This window comes from Equus przewalskii, chromosome 3 (genome assembly GCF_037783145.1).
Source record: "Equus przewalskii isolate Varuska chromosome 3, EquPr2, whole genome shotgun sequence".
NCBI lineage: Eukaryota > Metazoa > Chordata > Mammalia > Perissodactyla > Equidae > Equus > Equus przewalskii.
The window spans coordinates 99,678,347-99,696,517 of record NC_091833.1 but is presented as its reverse complement, the minus strand read 5'-3'; the positions used below and the strand labels follow the sequence as shown (position 1 = coordinate 99,696,517).

Below are 18,171 nucleotides of genomic sequence, written 5' to 3'. Positions count from 1 at the left end.
AGGCCAGGAAGCAGAAGCTCCTTAGCCTGATTTCGTGTCAACAGGCCAAACATGCAGCCTGTTTTCATTTTGTTTGGGCCTTTCTTGTCACTGACAAGTTATTATTTTTTAAAGGCTTATCTCTGGTTAAAAAAAAAAAAGCACTTCTGTCCTGTGAGCATGTTTAGATTTCAACACACAGCTTTTCACTAGCACCAGGTGTAAAAAAGGCTGAGGTTATTTTAAAGAGATCAGAATCCCCTATCAGTGTATTTTGGAGGACAAACAACTCCCCAAATCTTAACATCATGGAGTCAGAAGACCTCCCATCTACTGAGGGCTAGCTATGTAACAATATCATACTAACCACTGCGTAGTACTTGCATTTCATCCTCCAGTCCCTGAAGGTGGAAAGCATCGCTTTTCCTATCTTGTAGCTGAGGACACTGAGGCTTATTTAGGTAACCTGCCCCAAATGACACACTCAATAAACAGCAGAACCAGCTCTAAAGGTCAGCTTACGAGGGCCAATGAGCAAAACCCAACCAGCCTCCTATTTTTGTACAGCCCAGGAGCTAAGAATAGTTTTTATATTTTTAAATGATTGAAAAAAGACATGAAAAGAAGACGAATATTTCACAACTCATGAAAATTATATGAAATTCAAATTTCAGTGTCCATAAATAAAAGTGCTACTGGAACACAGCCACGTCTGTTCATTTACATACTGTCTGTGGCTGCTTTCGAGTAGTTGCAACAGAGGCCACATGGCCTGCAAAGCCTAAAAGATTTAGTACCTGGCCCTTCACAGGAGAAGTTTGCCTATCCCTGCTCTAAAGCACAGGATCTTAACCCTTGTTTGAAAGTTTCCAAGAAAGCTCGGAGGCCAGCATCAGAGCCCTGAGTGCCAGGGTTTCTAGATCCTACCCCTATGGAACGAGACCAGACAAGCCAGCTAAGTCACCAGACTTCTCTGGGGTTCAGCTGCAAAATAAAGATCACCATCACACCCCGCCAGGCCCCAAAGACAGTCAGAAGATGAAAACAAGGTAACACACGTGGAAGTATTTTGTTATCCTGAAGGCACTCTACAGAAATGGGCAAGATTACCGCATTGCCTGATTCAGAGAAAGGAGGTTGGTATGAGGGAAATAAGCCAGCTGGGGAGAGGTGGGAGTTCGGCCTTGCTTTTGCATGATTCATTAATAAAACAGATCAAACCTGCTGGATATGGCCTTTGTCATAAACCCTGTGCCTCTCACTCACGCAGTCATTTCTTTGCCCTGCAGAGTGGAATCATCCCTTAAGCATTCCTATGTGGGGCCAGTGCCTCTGCCCCAGAGAAATGGTTTGCAGGCCCTTCCCAGGTTTGGCCTTCTTTCCAAGAAGTGTGGTTCCTCCTGGGGAATCTTAAGGTGCTAGGAAGTCTTCCCTGCTCCCAAATGTGCCTTGTTCTTTCTGCTCTCTGATTTGCAAAATTTCAGAGATTCATTTCTATCTTTATCCTGAGGTTGTTAAAACAAGTGTTTCAGGAATAGGCTAATGTTAAACACTACTGGTTATTTCTATAGCGTGAGCAGTTAGTTGATCATTTATTCAACAAATATTTAATACAGTCCTCCAATGTGCCGAGGAAAGAAAGGAAAATATGGTAGATCGATGCCCCCAGAAAGGAGGCAATCCAAGGGACAGGCAGGGAAGCTAGGAGGGTGAAATCGAATCTGGTGCCATCACCACTGTGCTGAACCAACCCCATTTTTCAAGGTGTCTAAGAAAGTGAAAGGCAGAGAAGAAGGTGCAGCAGGAGTTCCAGGAGGCATGGTTAGGTCTGGAATAGTTTTGTCATAGTGAAGGGCGAGGGCAGGAGGCACATCTTGAGGGGGAAGGGATATTTGGAGCTGCCGCCTGGTTAACTCCAGGGCGAGGCCCACCACTGCAATGAACACCCTCCTGCTTACAGAAACTGCTGTTCTAGGGGCTCAACACAGAAGACAATCTGGAACCAGACTGCAGCCCTGCTCTCCCTTGCCCCTCCCCCAGGTTCCCCTGCTGGCACCATGGATGCCTGACACTCAGCCGATCTTTTCAAGTGAGAGACAAACAAAACTGTGCAGAATTGGATGTTTATTTCCACCATCTGCATGGCAATACAAGTTCAAGTTATAATGGCATCCGCTCTCCATCAGTATTAGGGAACCATTTAAACATCCACAGCCATTTACTGATTATAAACACACACTAAAAAAAAGGCGGCAAGTGGCATGTGGCCCCGCACCTGCTGCCTTTGTGTGTGTCAGTCAATTTCATGCCTAGGAAGCGCTGGGCTCCATGGGGATGGCTATACAAGCAATGTGGTTGGTTGTAGGTTTCTGCTTTTTTTCCTGGGGAACAGCATAAACCAAGTTGGCTCGAAAATACACTTATTGCAAATAGATGGGAATAAATGGAAAATAGACAACGATTGTAAATGCAAACAAAAAAATGCTGAATTTCCTAATGTTAAAAGGTCCATTTGCTTATAATTAGTAGATTAAAACTGAAGAGTAGTTTTACTGGCCTTCAAGAAAAGTTAGCAAAGGTCGCTGTGCAAAAGGCTCCTATCTCCCCCACTGTCGCCCACCCCCAACCCCAAAATGGTTGAGTGACTAGGCAATGGCAAACAGGGCATTAACTCTACCTGGTGACAGCAGGCATGGGAAATTGAAGGAACAAAGAGAAACTGATGCATTTTGCAGATAATCAGAAAAGAAAGTCTACCCACAAGCTGTGAAAGTGTTTTCTGGATCAACTTTTTATCTTGCAAAGGGTTTCCGCACCTCCTTCAGACCTGCCCCTGCCCATCATGGGCCCACTAGTGGCTCCAGCCTCCAGGACCTTAAGTAGCTGTGTGACTTTGGGGTCACTCTCAGAGCCTGCTTTCTTACCTGGGAAAGCTTAAAAGGGGGAGTTTCACTAGAGCAATATATTCCCAGGGACCTTTGATCTCATATTTCCAGGGGAACTTCTGCAAAGAGAGGTTTTATTTTTGTTTTGTTCTCGCTTTTTTTCAGCTTTCTAACTAAAAGCACCTTCTGTCTTTATGATGTAAAGAACCGGGTTACTGCCTATGGTCAAATTTTTTGGAGAGGGAGTGTGAATAACCCTTCCTCAGTTTTTTATCTGGTCAAAAGCTCCAAGTACTTCCTAAAAGTTCCTTTGTCTCTCTAATGTGATCCATGAGACACATCAGGCAGACTCTTCCCACCAGAGCATCACACTCAACTCCTCTGATCTATCCCAGGGGGAGCCTGTCTACCTCCCTTTTCCCCTGAAAACTGGTTTTGAGATGGCACTGTACCTTCCACTGCTCATTAAGCCTGGCTGGCTGGAATCCAACACAATGGCTGGATTAGCCTTCAATACATTTATTTAGAATAAAGGCTCCTTCTATATAGCTAAAACGATTACCCCTACTGTCTTGCAGGCCTAATCCAATTTGGGATTCTAATTCGCAGCCTTATGTTAAGGAAGTTGGCATTGAAATTGAATTATTATACATGGGCATGGACTCAAGTCCATTTCTTATGATAACCATTGAAACTTGGAGCAGGTCAAACTGTAATTTCTCCAGCATCCTAGGAGATCTTTAGGAGCCCATATGGAGTACGAACATCCTCCATAATCCACTATTATTAACCCACTGAGAAGTTGTTAGAAAAACACCGTCTCAAGTATTTCAAATCTCTCTTCTCTGCACTTGCCTAATTTTCACTGGTTCCTCACACTGTTTCTCACCTCTTTCCCTTTTCCACTAAAATCTACCTTTACGGGATCTTATTTGGATCCTGATTCAAACATAAAAAGAAAGGTAATTAGAGAAATGAACACAGACAGCATATTGGATGATAAAGACATTATTGTTAATTTTTTTTTCAGGTGTGATAACGGTGTTGTGACTTTAAAAAAAAATAAATCCTTTACTTTGGAGATACATACTGAAATGTGAGCCACACCTTGAAAAGATGCCTGCGATTTGCTTTAAAATAACAGGGTGTTGTAGGTGAAACTAAGTTGGACTTGAGTTGATAAGTGTCGAAGCTGAGTGATGGATACTGGGCTTCACTATATGCTTTTGTCTACTTTTGTATATGCTTGAAATTTTTTATAATAAAAAGGTTTGTTTCTTTTAAAAAAAATAACCCACTCTTAGGGAAACATCTGATAAACTCACCCTAAGATGTTGCTAACTGATAAGGATAAATAGCAGTTAACTATTTCCTGATGTATCTGCATTTTAACAGGGAAAAAAGACAAAGAAATAAATTCAAAGTGGTGAGGCAGGCAGGAACAAAGAGGAGAAGAGGAGGGGAGCAGGTCACTGGAAAAAGGCCACATAAGCCCAGAGCTCTGAATACAGTTCCCATCTCAATTTTTTTTCCTTTGACCAAATAAAGATCATGCCAATAAACACAGCTACATTTTGTAAAAGCTATTTCTAATGCTACTTTATTTTCCATTTTTTTTTGTCAGCCACCTTTTAACAATAGCGACTATCACAGCACTTGCTAGACATCAGACACCTTGCTGGGTACTTTACACACAGGATTTCATTTGATCTTTATTGTAACCCTTTTAGATATTTCTATCCTCATTTTACAGATGAGTCAAAAGTAACTTGTGCAAGGTCACTCAGCCGCTAAATGATAGAGTCTGGCCTCTCAATTACTCCATGGTCACAATAGTGCCTCGAAGGGAACTCTTCCTGAAGGTTTGCTACTGGATGATTTACTTTCTCTCACAGAATATGGACCAATTATCAAAGGTGTGCTAAATCATTAAGTCTTGCCCCTTATTTAAAAACAGTAACATTTTAAATTATGAAACAGCTGAAACATGATGCCAGACTAAAACAACATAATAATCTGTGATGGCCAACAAAGGGAAGATTTATGAGGCTAATGAGGAACTATACTAGGGACTGGTGTTACTCAAATATTAGTAAGTGGGTACACTCTGGGGTTTGGCAGGTCTGTCTAGAGCAAGGGAGAAGAGGGCTGGGAGATGAAAGAGACTAGAGAGGTAGGCGGGGGAGCACAGACCACCTTGTAGGCCAAAGCACAACAGGTGGATTCTCTGGGAAGCAGATGCTGAGAGTACGAAAGGAGTCTGATATGCAGGAGTTTGATATGGGAGCGTTAACACCTGTAAAAGAAAAGGGGAGAAGCAGGCCAGCGCAGGGGAGCCACCTGACTGCCACGCAGGCCCCACAAAGCTCAGCCACCCGCGGGGGCTCTGAAGCAGACTGCCTATTGGAGGAGTCCTGCACGGGGTGGAAACAACCAGGCCCCTGTACCACCGCCTTGCTCAGAAATCGGCCAAAGGGCAAGATTTTGGCTCAATAACTGAGGTTTGAGCTAACCCTGAAGGAGCGAACAGCAGGGAGGCTGTCAGCCAAGCACACTCCTCACGGCGGGATAGCAAGTCCTTCTTGAAGCGAGATCGGAGCAGTACCTCTTTACGTCTGCCACACCAAGGAGAATTTTTGGAGCACTGTTCTAAAAGAAACGGAAAATCACTGAATAGTTTCAATCAGACAAGATGGAATTTCACACATAGTTACATAAATATTTAATAATTCCTATTGAATCATTCATACAACAAATATTTGAGTGTCTATCATGTGTCAGGTGCTGTGTAGGTGCCTGGGATACCTGAGTGGACAAAACAAAGATCTGCTCTGGGGGAGCTTATGCTCCAGCCAGAGGGAGAGAGATAAACAACAGGACACAACAGAACACGTAAATTACATATAGTATGTGGGACCTTTGCTCCTCACTGTGGTCCATGGGCTAACAGTACCAGTGTCATGCAGGGCTTTGCTAGAAATGCCGACCTCACCCCAGACTCACTGAATTCAAACCTGCAGTTTAACAAGAACCCCAGGTGATTCTTATGCTCCGTAAAAAAGGCTCTATTCTCAATTTTAAGACAATTTTTAGACAATGTTAAAGTGGAGGAGATAACTACAGTATTAAAAAGGGTGGTCTAGGTAGGCCTCATTGAAAAGGAAAGCTTTGAATAAAAACATCGAGGTGGTGAAGGAGTTAGCCAAGCGTCTGGGTTGAGATCTTCCAGGCAAAGGGAACAGCTGGAACCAAGGCAAAGCGTGCCTGGAGTGCTAGAGGGACAACAAGATGGCCAGTCTGGCTGGAGCAGAGGAGGCAAGGGTGAAGAGCAGAAGGATAGAGTCAGAAAGATAGAAGGCACAGGGGTAGGATGGCCAGATGCTGTCAGCCCTTTGGGGACACACAGCAAGGACTTTGGCTGATAGGCCATGATATGGGAAGCCACTGCAAGAGTCTGGGTAGATAAGTGCTATGATACATGCATTAAAAGGATCCCCCTGGCTGGGGTATTGGGGTTGGACTGTAAAGCAGCATGGTAGAAAGCAAGGGGACTTTTGGCATGGGGTGACAGGGGGAGTACTGTAATAATCCAGACAAGACACATTGTTAGTTCAGACCTGGTTAGTAGCAGAGGAGGAGGTGAGAGGCGGTTTGAGTCTGGATACGTTTTTAAGGCAAATCCAACATAATTTCTTGATGGATTAGATGTAGAATGTGAGAAAGAGAGTCGTCGAGGATAAATCCAAGGTTTTCGGTCTAAGCTGAAAGGACAGAAGTGTGACCAACTGAAGAGGGGAAGGCTGTGGCTAGAGCAGGTTTGGGGGAAGCTCAAGGAATGACTTTGGCATTTAGAAGCTGAGATGTCCATTAGACATCCAGGGCATGATTAGGCAGTTTCACACGAGCATGGAGTTCAGGAAAGAGGTCTGCTAAAGATGTAAATTTGGGAGCCGTGATCAGTCATTCTCCTACAAAGTCATCTAAGATGAGGGCTAAATATAATGAACCACTGCTATGCTGGTAGGTTTGCCGATTATACCAAAACCTTTGGTCAGATAATACAACTGATATGAAAGTCACTGTGATAAACTTTTTCTGTACATCTGTCCTAGGCTGTGAGCTGAAATATTAGGTGTGTAAAATAGTTAATGCACTTTAAATATATTTTTTAATACTCTCAAATGTAAATGCAGAAAAAAAATGCAACTCATAGAAACCCAAATAGAAAAATTCTGCAAATAAAAAAAGATGGTCATCTAAAAGCAACTATATACTTTTTACTTTCCACTGGAGAATGGACAAAATTCATTGATGATTCCCTCTCAAAAAAGTTCTACTAAATAAACTAGATGATGAATATATTTTAATTTAAATCTAGCACAACTTGATATAATATAGTTTATGCAGAGCATCATAGCAATTATTAACAGAAAACGCTGTTTCGGGCACTGAGTTAATCACTTTACATAACCATCAACCCATTTAATCCTCAATCCCATAATGTTGTACCCATTTCACGTATGATGAGACTGAGATTCAGAGCTTAAATACATGCGCCCACATGGTTAATAAGTACAAGTGCAGAGATCTAACTCCAAACCTATTGAGAAATACCTGCAAAATTCAAACAGCACAATTTAGAAATGAAATCTGCTGGAGAAGGAAGTGATACTAATCTATTTTATTTTCAAATAAAAGATGTTTCTTTTAGAAAAGATTAACTTCTAAGTATTCAACTTTCTATAGTCAATAGATCCTTTGCAAAATGGTTGGAATGTCATCTTTTTCCTCTTTTTTTTTTTTTAAATATTCTTAGGCAGCCACCCCCCACCATGACTCATGAGTCTCCTTATAAGTATGACTTTTCTTGCTGATTTCTGGGCAATTTGACACTGATGACCGAATCAAAAAATGGGCAAGTAATTTAGTGTTAGTGATCTGTACTTTCAGATTTTATCTGTAGCAATGACGAGGTAAAATAATGTACTGTCAATGATTTATTAAAAATTTATTTCATGTAATAAATTATATAATTCATTTAGATTTTTAAATAGTCTACACCAAAAATAATTTTGGAAAAAGCTTTTTCTTTTGGCAAAACATGTACGTTAGCAGGCTGACATCAGTTTCAATTCTTATGGGAACATCCCCCACAATTATACAGTTAAAACTTTTCTTCACATTTCTCTAGAAGTTCAAATTGACACCACTTGATAAGAACAAGACAGTATAAACATTTCCAGATTTCACCTAAGGCCTTGGACTGAACTGTAGAGCATTAGGGGGGAAATTATAAAGCTATATTCATCAGCCTTGAACTCATCATCTTACACGTGTACATCTGTAATGGCCAAAAGGAGCAGGAAAATAAAAAGGAAGATAGAAAAGGATGCAGTGGGTAAGTCTTAGACATGTATGTTAAGAGTGGCCATAAGACACATAAAATCAACACAATGTGACAGACAAGGAAAAGACTGTTTACAGAAGGTTTTTTTTCTTTTTACTCTTAACAGTGTATTCAATTGTTCTTACCAAAATATTCAGAGTATCAAACTTCTGAAATGACCAAACTTCTGTGTATGCAAACTGGATTATTTTTTAGTTACAAAATGAGGTCAGCCTCATGAATGCAGAACATAACAAAACCATTTAAGAGCCTGGCAGAAATAAGTGTATCTTAGAAAGTGAAAAAAGAAAACTCAACTCCCCCCCGCCCCCCCACCCCGCCGAGAAAGACTGGCCCTCAGCTAATATCTGTGTCAATCTTCCTCTATTTTGTATGTGGCTTGCCGCCACAGCATGGCTGCCAATGAGTAGTGTAGGTCCATGCCTGGGAACCAAAACCAGGCCACTGAAGCAGAGTGTGCCAGATTACCCACCAAAAGTTTACATAGTCAAAAAAATTTCTCTGAGTGTAACATGAAAGAGACTCATTAGAGTTTGTTGTTGTTGTAAATTGTTGGCTATTTTCCTCTATGAAAGAACACAAGAATTTAACTCTCACAATGAGCTACTAATTCAATATTAATGTAACATCACTGGGAAAAAAAATTACCTTTAATTTAAAATTTCCTAAAACCTATCATAGGCATATTGTTTAAAAACAAAAGTCCCAGGGGCCGGCCCCGTGGGAGACTGGTTAAGTTCATGTGCTCTGCTTCGGTGGCCCAGGGTTTCACTGGTTCAGATCCCGGGCACAGACGTGGCACTGCTTATTAGGCCATGCTGAGGTGGCATCCCACATGCCACAACTAGAAGGACCCACAATATACAACTATGTACTGGGGGGATTTGGGGAGAAAAAGCAGAAAAAAAAAAAAAAGAAGATTGGCAACAGTTGTTAGCTCAGGTGCCAATCTTTAAAAGAAAGCAAAAAGACAAAAGCCCATCCTGTGGCATAGGCCTCATGACAGTTTACGGGGTGGTTAAAGAAACAGAACCACAGTAGAGTTATGTGCTGGGGCAAAATATCAGAAAAAACAATTTATATTTAAATTTACTATTCTGTATATCAAATGCCTATCGGCTGAACAAAACTGTATTCAACAATTCATATTCTATAACTGCACTCAATTAATATAAAAATCTAGATAGCAAGATTTATAGTTGAACCTGAGTTCCTAAGGCTGGTATCACACATCATTCCCTGATGGAGAATTCATCAGCACAAGACGTAGAGCCAAACTGAGAGTTGGATTTAAAGTACCTTTCCCTGCTGTGTGTGTAAGTAACACACTGTGAAGTGACCTAAAGGATTTTTCATGTTACTCAGTTTTCTTTTCTGAGCAGACTACCATAGCCCAATGACTTTAAAAAACCAAACTCCAAAATTCACCCTGATAGCCTTAATAAGGGCAGTTGGATCACAAAGATAGAAAAGGTCGTCTTAGCCAATAACGGGAAAAGGTATCATCTGCTGCCCCTCTGCCACAGTTCAAGGATGACTAAGGCCAACCATGAGGCTTACCACCAGCACCTTAAAATAATAATTGGTTGTACATACTTTGTTATACTCATATGTGGAAATGGGAGAGAGCAAGCTATAACAACACTGGGGTGGGGGCAAAGGAAAGCCTGAAAATGTAGAACCTACAACATCTCCTCAAAAATTCTTATGAATGCTATGACCCCAAGGTCAAATTTAAGCCAGTAGGAACAGAGCTGGAATTCCAAAACCTCTGGACAAAAGGGCTAATAATAAAAACTGCAGCTGATTTTATGCACCAGGAATGAAACGTTATAACATATCTATCATTCACATGTGGGTTCATGTAATTTATCTTCAATTAGAATTATTATCTATTCAGCAGCTGAAGCCTGAGAACTGCTGATACACTGCAGATGAGAAAACACTTGCTTGTCTCTCGGCTCTGGCCTTTCTTAAGCTAAATGATGATCACACAATATAGATCACTTGTTCTATAAAACAACTTTGGCTTATGTGTGTGGTAAGCTGCACTGCCAGCATTTACATTTGCAACATCACTTCCTTCCCTTTCGTAGACTCGAGAGGTTCCATTGCTTCTAGAGTTCAGTCCCAAATTCACGTAAAAAAATTACAAAACTTTTTAATCCAGGATTTTTTCCTCTGAAATGAGTTAATATAGCTATTTTAAAAAACCCAGATATTGAAAATATTTGAATCCCAAAGATATAATTTAAAGTAACTTTGACAATATTTATAATTAAGTACTTTATCTCAACACAATCTTGACTTCCAAGGTTGTCAAGCCAGTGTCTAAAACATTCTAACTTAATTCTAACATTAATGGGAGTGGTATCTGTCTGAGCTCATGTTTAACAGTTTACACTGCCAAATCAATAGAGAAAAATACAACCTAGAAATCAAGGTGGCATTCTCCACCACAGTGTTTTCAAAAGTATGTTCAATGAGAAGTCAATAAGTATTTAATTTAAAAAACAGGTTCCATCTTTAGATAAGGATACATTCAACCTGGCTTCAAAGGAATTCTTAGAACCTTTAATACGCCAATAGGCAGGTTTGCAAAGTCGCAACATTATTTGGCCACAGAACCTTTTATCCCCTCAAGCATCTCAGGAATAAGGCTCCAGAGAGCAAGTCCTGAGAAACACAGCTCTGGCACTTGGGTGTATTCAGAAGCTTCATTAATTCTCCAGGCTATGAGAAATCAGTCTACTTCTTAAAATTAACACAAATAATCATTATAGCCAATATGTCTGGAATTTCAGACTCAGAAGTGAGGATGTGCACAGGGAGCGGGCAACACACTAGTTTATCATTATCATGCTACATCACCTTCACCTCCCTAGCAAAAATATGTTCAAAAATACCCACGTTAACCATTCTTGATGATGGCCATGCACAACACCTGAACAAACTAACCAATATACAACAGCTGCTTGAAACAAAAACAGTCAAAGTTTTCACTTGCCCAAATGGAAAAATGCACAAGTGTCATATAAAACAATTTATAATTACATGTTTAGAACTGATAACCCTGGTTATCACTTTGGAGTCTATACACTGTCTAGTTTCATAACATTTATAGAGCTATCTTCTTGGAAGCACTACTGAATAATTGAAGTTGCTATGGAAAATTTCTTTTTACTTGAGGAGTTCATTTACTTTAGAGCAGGGTTTTTTAATCTCAACCTCAGCACTAAAGAGATTTGGGTTGGATAATTCTTTGTTTTGGGAACTTGTCCATTGTAGGATGTTGAGCAGCACCCTGGCCTCCACCCACTAGATGTCATTAGCATCCCAGTAATTCTGACAACCAAAAATGGCCCCAGATGTTGCTTACATGTAACTGTAGGGGAGGTGGACATTTCCTCTCCCCAAATGTGGGTTCGTCTGGCCAGAGAATGAATTAAATTCACATGAGACAGAATAGCAAAAGAAAATTAAACAAAGCTTTATGAGGAACCATGGCCCGGGGCCTTTCTTCCCGAAGGAAGAAAGGGCACCAAAGAAGTGGGGTGCACATAGTGGTTATATACCCCCAAACAGGGTGTTTCACATGTGATTGAAATGTCCCTCCCACAATAGTCACAAGATTGCCCTGTCGGCACAGCGCTTGATGGACACAGCATGTAGTGGTCGGCTATCTCGGTGGGCGTAGCAGGAGGCTAGTCGATTGTCCGGAGCTGGGTGGTCACAGGTGAGCACAGCAATCAGTTCCTAGTCTAAAGAAAGATGCTTAATCCTTAAAGAAATGCCAAAGTTGCGAGGGGCAGGGAAGTCAGTTACAGGAGGTTACCAGACTAGCACAATAAAATGCAGATTTAAGTCTTTGCCTTTGGCATTGATTAACAGCTTCCAGAGAGAAGGCCATCTCCTTTCTTCTTCCTGGTACAGAGAGGGAGGCACCCCCTACAGATAGAGATTTACCCTACAAATGCAAAGGTGTCCCAACAAAGGGCAAATTCCATTCCTCAGAGCCTCCTTCCCTGTCCCAGTTTATCAAAAGCAATCAGCCTCAAATAATCCTGATGCCAAAGAGACATATCTTGGGGTGGCCAATTTCAGGTCCCCACATAAGCAAAGCAACCCCAGTTGAGAACCACTGCTGTTGAGTGAAAAGTAAAGCTCACACCTTGTCTCTCTTCCCTGGGAAATGCCTGCTTCACAGGCATACTGGGACTGACACACACCAACAAACACCTAGTGACTGGTAGCATTAGAGATCCTTCTAAATTCTGTGAGATCAGAAACATAAGTAATTTGTGAATGGTAGAGAGAATGGTTAGGAGGAAGCAGTCTACACATTTCAAAGAGAATTAGAGGTAATTTTACTGTCATATTCGTAAGAATTATCTGAATCATAATGCTGAATTGACAAATGTTCTAACAATTAGAAAAACGCTAATTGTATATTATAATCTGTTCAGGATCATCATGATTGAGGCAGTCTAAGAACAAAAAACATAACAATCATCAACAGCTAGCTCAGACCATATTCAGTTCCTGACCAAGTATTCTTCATGAAATTCCAATTCAAAAATCTCAAGTCTTGTCTTTAAACTGCTTTTTGTACAGCAGCCTCATCATTTCTCTCAAATTATTAAAAAAAAAAACCCCTCACATGTCATGAAGCAGCAGCCTGGTATGTATCAAGAAGTACATTATCTAGTTTTAAAGCCATTTCTTCATTATCCACATCCTCAGTTTTGTCATAACTGTCAATTCCAGATACATCACTCTCTCTATTTTGTTCTTTTCTTATTGTCTTTAAACACTTGTCAAGTCTCTTTATGAACAAGTCCACATCCTGTGTCTTCATTCCGATGGCTGATGCAGCATTGAGGTAAGCACAAGGGTAATTATCTGTATGTGACATAAAGCCTCTGAAAGTGTAGCCACTCACGGTTTGCACAGACCCAAGAGGCACAACTCTGAAAGGGGAAAAGAGTTACCCATTTAACATGTCTGGTAATTTTAACAGAACATCACCATAAACAAAAGATATCTGAGTTACTAAGCCTTAAATCTACTTATCAATAAGTTTAAAAAGAGCCATAACTCATGGCCTATGAAAATAGACTGCGAGTCTTAAAATAAAAATTATACAATACACTGCTAGTTTCCATAAAAAAGTACTGCCTAGTGATTACCATTTACTTTTCTTTTATCAAAGAGCTACAAGCACTAGGAATCACAAACACCTTTACATCTTCTTCAAAGAAGGAGAAGAAAATTATTCCTGTTTTTGTACAAAATATGGAATTTGACTTCACATATACACACTTTAATGGAATACTGAAATTTGTAAGTCAAAGCACTTTAATTAATTGCTGTGTCATCTCAAATAATCAATAAAGGAAAATTACACCTATCTAATCAGTGCTATGCAATGGAGAGTTTCAAAGCAAAGATCCAGAAATTATGCAACTCCTCACAGTGGGGTGGTCATCAGCAATCAGTAATATTCAGCAATGGTACCTGCATTTTTCAGGCTTGATTTCACTGGCATGCTTGATATAAGCAGACTTCTTTTCTTTTCTTTTTTTTTTTTGAGGAAGATTAGCCCTGAGCTAACTGCTGCCAATCCTCCTCTTTTTGCTGAGGAAGACTGGCCCTGAGCTAACATCCATGCCCATCTTCCTCTACTTTATATGTGGGACGCCTACCACAGCATGGCGTGCCAAGCAGTGCCATGTCTGCACCCGGGATCCGAACTGGCAAACCCCAGGCCGCCAAAGCAGAACGTGCGCACTTAACCGCTGAGCCACCGGGCCGGCCCCAATATAAGCAGATTTCTAGTGGTCCTTTTTTTTTTTTTAAGAAGTCAATTAAGATCAACCTAAACATACAAATAGTGGCAACACCAAAAGCAAGGCTAAGAAACCATTTGAGAAGTGTCAAAACTATGCTGTAAACAGATATAGTTCATCAAGGGAAAAGCTAAACTAATCTAAGACCTTTTCTTCTAAAAAGTTGTCCTTTGATGTGAAATCTCTAACCTCTGGTACGGAGAAATTCTTGAATAGAAGTATGTAAAGAAGAGTACTTAGAACAACATACTTCTTTTCAAGTCATTTTTCTCTGACCTCATCAAATATAAAATAAAAATCGAAATTCATTTTTAAGCCACGTATATATAAGAGCAAAAAGTACATTTTTCAAAGGCAGTACTTAGACAAAAATTGCATAACCTCTTTAGTTTAGAAAATGAACTTTTCCTTAGAAACATTTTCACTTAAGTTTAGTAATGAAGATGACTTATTTCTAACACCATAACGTGACACTACTGAAGATTATCTAACACAGGAAAATAAAGACAAAAATTTGTACAGAGAGGTTAGGAAACTTTATTTCTGTGTGTTTATTCAAACAAACAATGCTCCTCTCTTTTGTGACTATCTGAGGCATATGCAGTCCACAGGTGAGTGTGTCACGGCCTTACAGAGTCTCTATCTCATTCTTTTACTCCATGCTGAATTCTCAGGTGTAGTTCCGAGTGTACTTGGTGGACTATTGTTAAGGAAAGGTACTTTATTAGAGTTAACTTTGAAAAGCCAAATAAATCCAAGCCTCTTTTAAACATTCTTACCTGGCTCCAGAAACCTGTCTGGTAAAAAGCATTGAGCCAAGCTGAGTGACAGCTTTTTCACGGTGCTCATCTAGTGTCTTAAGTGTCACAGCTGAAAAAGAAAAAAGCATCCCCATGAGCCTTGGTTCTCCAGCACAAAAATCACTCAAAAAACAAACACTTAATGATGGAGACATTACCTTTTTTATTATTGTGTTAAAATATATACACACATAAAATTTACCATCCTAATCCTTTTTAAGTGTTCAGTTCCGTGGTATTAAACACATTCACATTGCTGTGTATGCATATAACTCTTTCCATCTTGTCAAACTGGAACTCTATACCTATTAAACAGTAACTCACTATTCTCCCTCCCTCCAGCCCGCGGCAACCACCATTCCACTTTCTGTCTCTGTGATTTTGACTACTCTAAGTACCTCATATAAGTGGAATCATATGGTATTTGTCATTTTGTGACCAGCTTATTTCACAGAGACATTACTTTTTATTCATTGTCAAGTGGCATGATTTCACTTTAATGCACTTAATAAATTACAGAAAGGATCTGTTTGCATATCAAACAAAAATATGTTAATGTAAACTAACTCAGAATTGGAACAGAATTTCCATATCACCCTTCCAAAGAGCGAATTTTCTAATTAAGTAGATGGGAAAATGACATGATCAATATGGCAGTTTATTCAAATTCAACCATGTCTTAAGAACTTGTCAAATGAGAACATGGAACATATTTCAGCACATATAGAAGAAAGATCAACTTCTGCATATGGAAATGGAAACTACCTTTCTAAGGTTATGTGGGCAAACTATATTCTACTCATACCACCACCACTAGCTACCATTTCCTGAGAAGTGAGACTCTCCCTAGCAGATACTTCACAAATACACTCTCAACCACTGTTAAATAATTTTGCACGGGAGGGATCACTATCTCTATTTTAGAGATAGGGAAAAGAAGGTGAGAGGCTAGTACATGGCAGAATTGAGATTCAAACCACACCATATCACCTTCTATAACATCTACATGGATTATAAACCAGCAAGGGACTTACTGGGGTGGATTTTATTACATATTGGTGGCCAAATAGTTTTCCATGGAAGCTCATTCCTGAAAAACGCTTCAGTTACAAATGATTGTTTCCTTACTTTACTCAGATATACATGAAATATATCATACTACATATATTCACAAATTAAAAGGGGAAACTATGAAGCTTGGAAGTTAATTAAGTGCATAAAAGTCAACATTCATATTATCCTGTTTAGTAGCTCTTGTACTAAATGACAAAAATACACAGTCTTTATACAGACAAATGAAACTATCATAAATACAGATTTCTCTAACATAGAGACATTTAAGAAAACAAACAATAGCAGCATTAAAAACAATGTAAGAGGGCTGCTCCCGGGGCTGAGTGGTTAAAGCTCTGTGCCCTCCACTTCGGTGGCCTGGGTTCGAAGGTTCGAATCCAGGACATGGACCTACTCCACTCATCAGCCATGCTGCGGAAGCATCCCATACACAAAAACTAGAGGAAGATTGGCACAGATGTTAGGTCAGGGTTAATCTTCCTCAAGCAAAAAAAAGAGGAAGATTGGCAGTGGATGTTAACTCAGGGTGAATCTTCCTCACCAAAAACAAAACAAAACAAAAAATATAAGCATAGCTTCAATTTCTAATATTATGGTGTTAACTGGTAGAAATTTTTAAATATTTATATAGAGTTCTTACTAGTGACCAAATTATTTTGGTTAGAAGCAGAAATTAAAGTATTATTTTCTGTATATTCATTGTAGTCACTATAATACTTAATATTGATTTGGATTCTTTCAGTGTAAAGGTTTTACCTTAGAAATACATTAAAGCATTTCTAAAGGCTAACTAAACTTTTTCAGTTTACAAGTTAATACTATAATCAACTTAGAAATATCATTGTAACCAGAAAGAATTCATACTCTTTCTAGAAATACCAGCTTCCTGCTGGGGATGGTTCAGAAGTACTGATCTTTTTAAAAAGAAAAAATTACCTAAGGATATGGGATTGTGAGGTGTATGCAACAGTCTTTCATTGTAGGCTTCTGACAGCTTCTTCAGTTGGTTGGACAAATATGAAAACATTTCCTGCAACAACAAAATGTTACATTTAAAGAAAATCAAATAAATACTTACTGCAACTTGCCAGATTTAGTGAGACAAAATCTGATTGGTGTGAAGTCTGTGCTGTAAATTAACTCATCCACGTGCCCTAGGAGCAATTCTTTCCTTTGCCACAATATAGAGAGACTCAAAGTTGCCACAATTATCAGAAACTACAGGATTTAGGCAAAGAAGGCAAAGATCCAGCACATTTTCTGCTTTGGGGCTATGTACCTATCACAATTCCATCCTTTCTTCAGACCTCCAGGGCTACTGCTCTAGTCCAAGCAGTCATCAACCTCTTCCCTGGACCACAGCAATAGATTCTAAATGATTTATCTGCCTACTTTCTCACCCCTCTACAATCTGTTCTACACACAGAGGCCAGAGTGATCTTTCAAAAGCATAAATCAGATCATGTCTCTCCCAATGACTTCCTCCTGTAAGTATTAAAAAACCAAACTCTTCATCTATAAGGCCCCACATGATGTGGCCCAGCCAACATGCCCAACTCAGCAACTGTCATTGCCCACACTGACTACGGCATCAGCCTCCTTTCCAAGTGCTGAACATGCCAGCTCATTCAACTGTCAGAACCTTTGTGCTTTCCCCCAGACTCAGAAAGCTCTTCTCCCAGATTATTCCATGAATAGTCCCTTTTGTCACAGACTAAAGAGACCTTCCTTTATTACTTCCCTTTAAAGTAGCTCTCCAACTCTGCCTACTCCCAACTCTCAATCTCCCTCCAACAAGAATATCTATTTTGGTTCCTTCACTGTACTTACCACAATCTGAAATTGTCTCACTTGCTTAAACGAATACTGCCTATGTCGACCTATTAGAATGGAAAAGAGTCCTTGAAAGCAGGGAATTTGTCTTCTTTACCACTATTTTCCCAACACCAAGAAAAATGTGCCAGGATTTTAGCATGTCAGTAACTTAGGAAGAGGTCATTTAAAAATGTTTTTTCCTTAAATCATACGCAGTTAAAACTAACAAATCCCTTAACTCAAATAAAAGAATATAGCAACTAAAAACTAAAAATTGTATTATTGATCCTACTCTGAAAAATAATATATATATAACAGAAAATAAAAATATTTTACAAGCATAAAATTTCATGTGCACATGT

The 18,171-nt window shown here is 39.6% G+C and overlaps 1 protein-coding gene across 2 annotated transcripts in view; it reads right to left on the bottom strand.

Moving 5' to 3' along the window:
* Positions 1-11,737: 11,737 nt before the first annotated feature.
* SEPSECS (Sep (O-phosphoserine) tRNA:Sec (selenocysteine) tRNA synthase) overlaps positions 11,738-18,171 on the bottom strand; it is a 41,988-nt gene continuing 35,554 nt past the window's right edge. For both annotated transcript variants that reach the window (XM_070613051.1, XM_070613050.1), the window contains 3 exons: positions 16,931-17,024; positions 14,900-14,990; positions 11,738-13,241 (listed from right to left, as the gene is read on the bottom strand). In XM_070613051.1, coding sequence (XP_070469152.1) covers positions 12,935-13,241; positions 14,900-14,990; positions 16,931-17,024 — 492 coding nt within the window. In that variant the 3' untranslated portion in view covers positions 11,738-12,934. The remainder of the gene's footprint in view (positions 13,242-14,899; positions 14,991-16,930; positions 17,025-18,171) is intronic.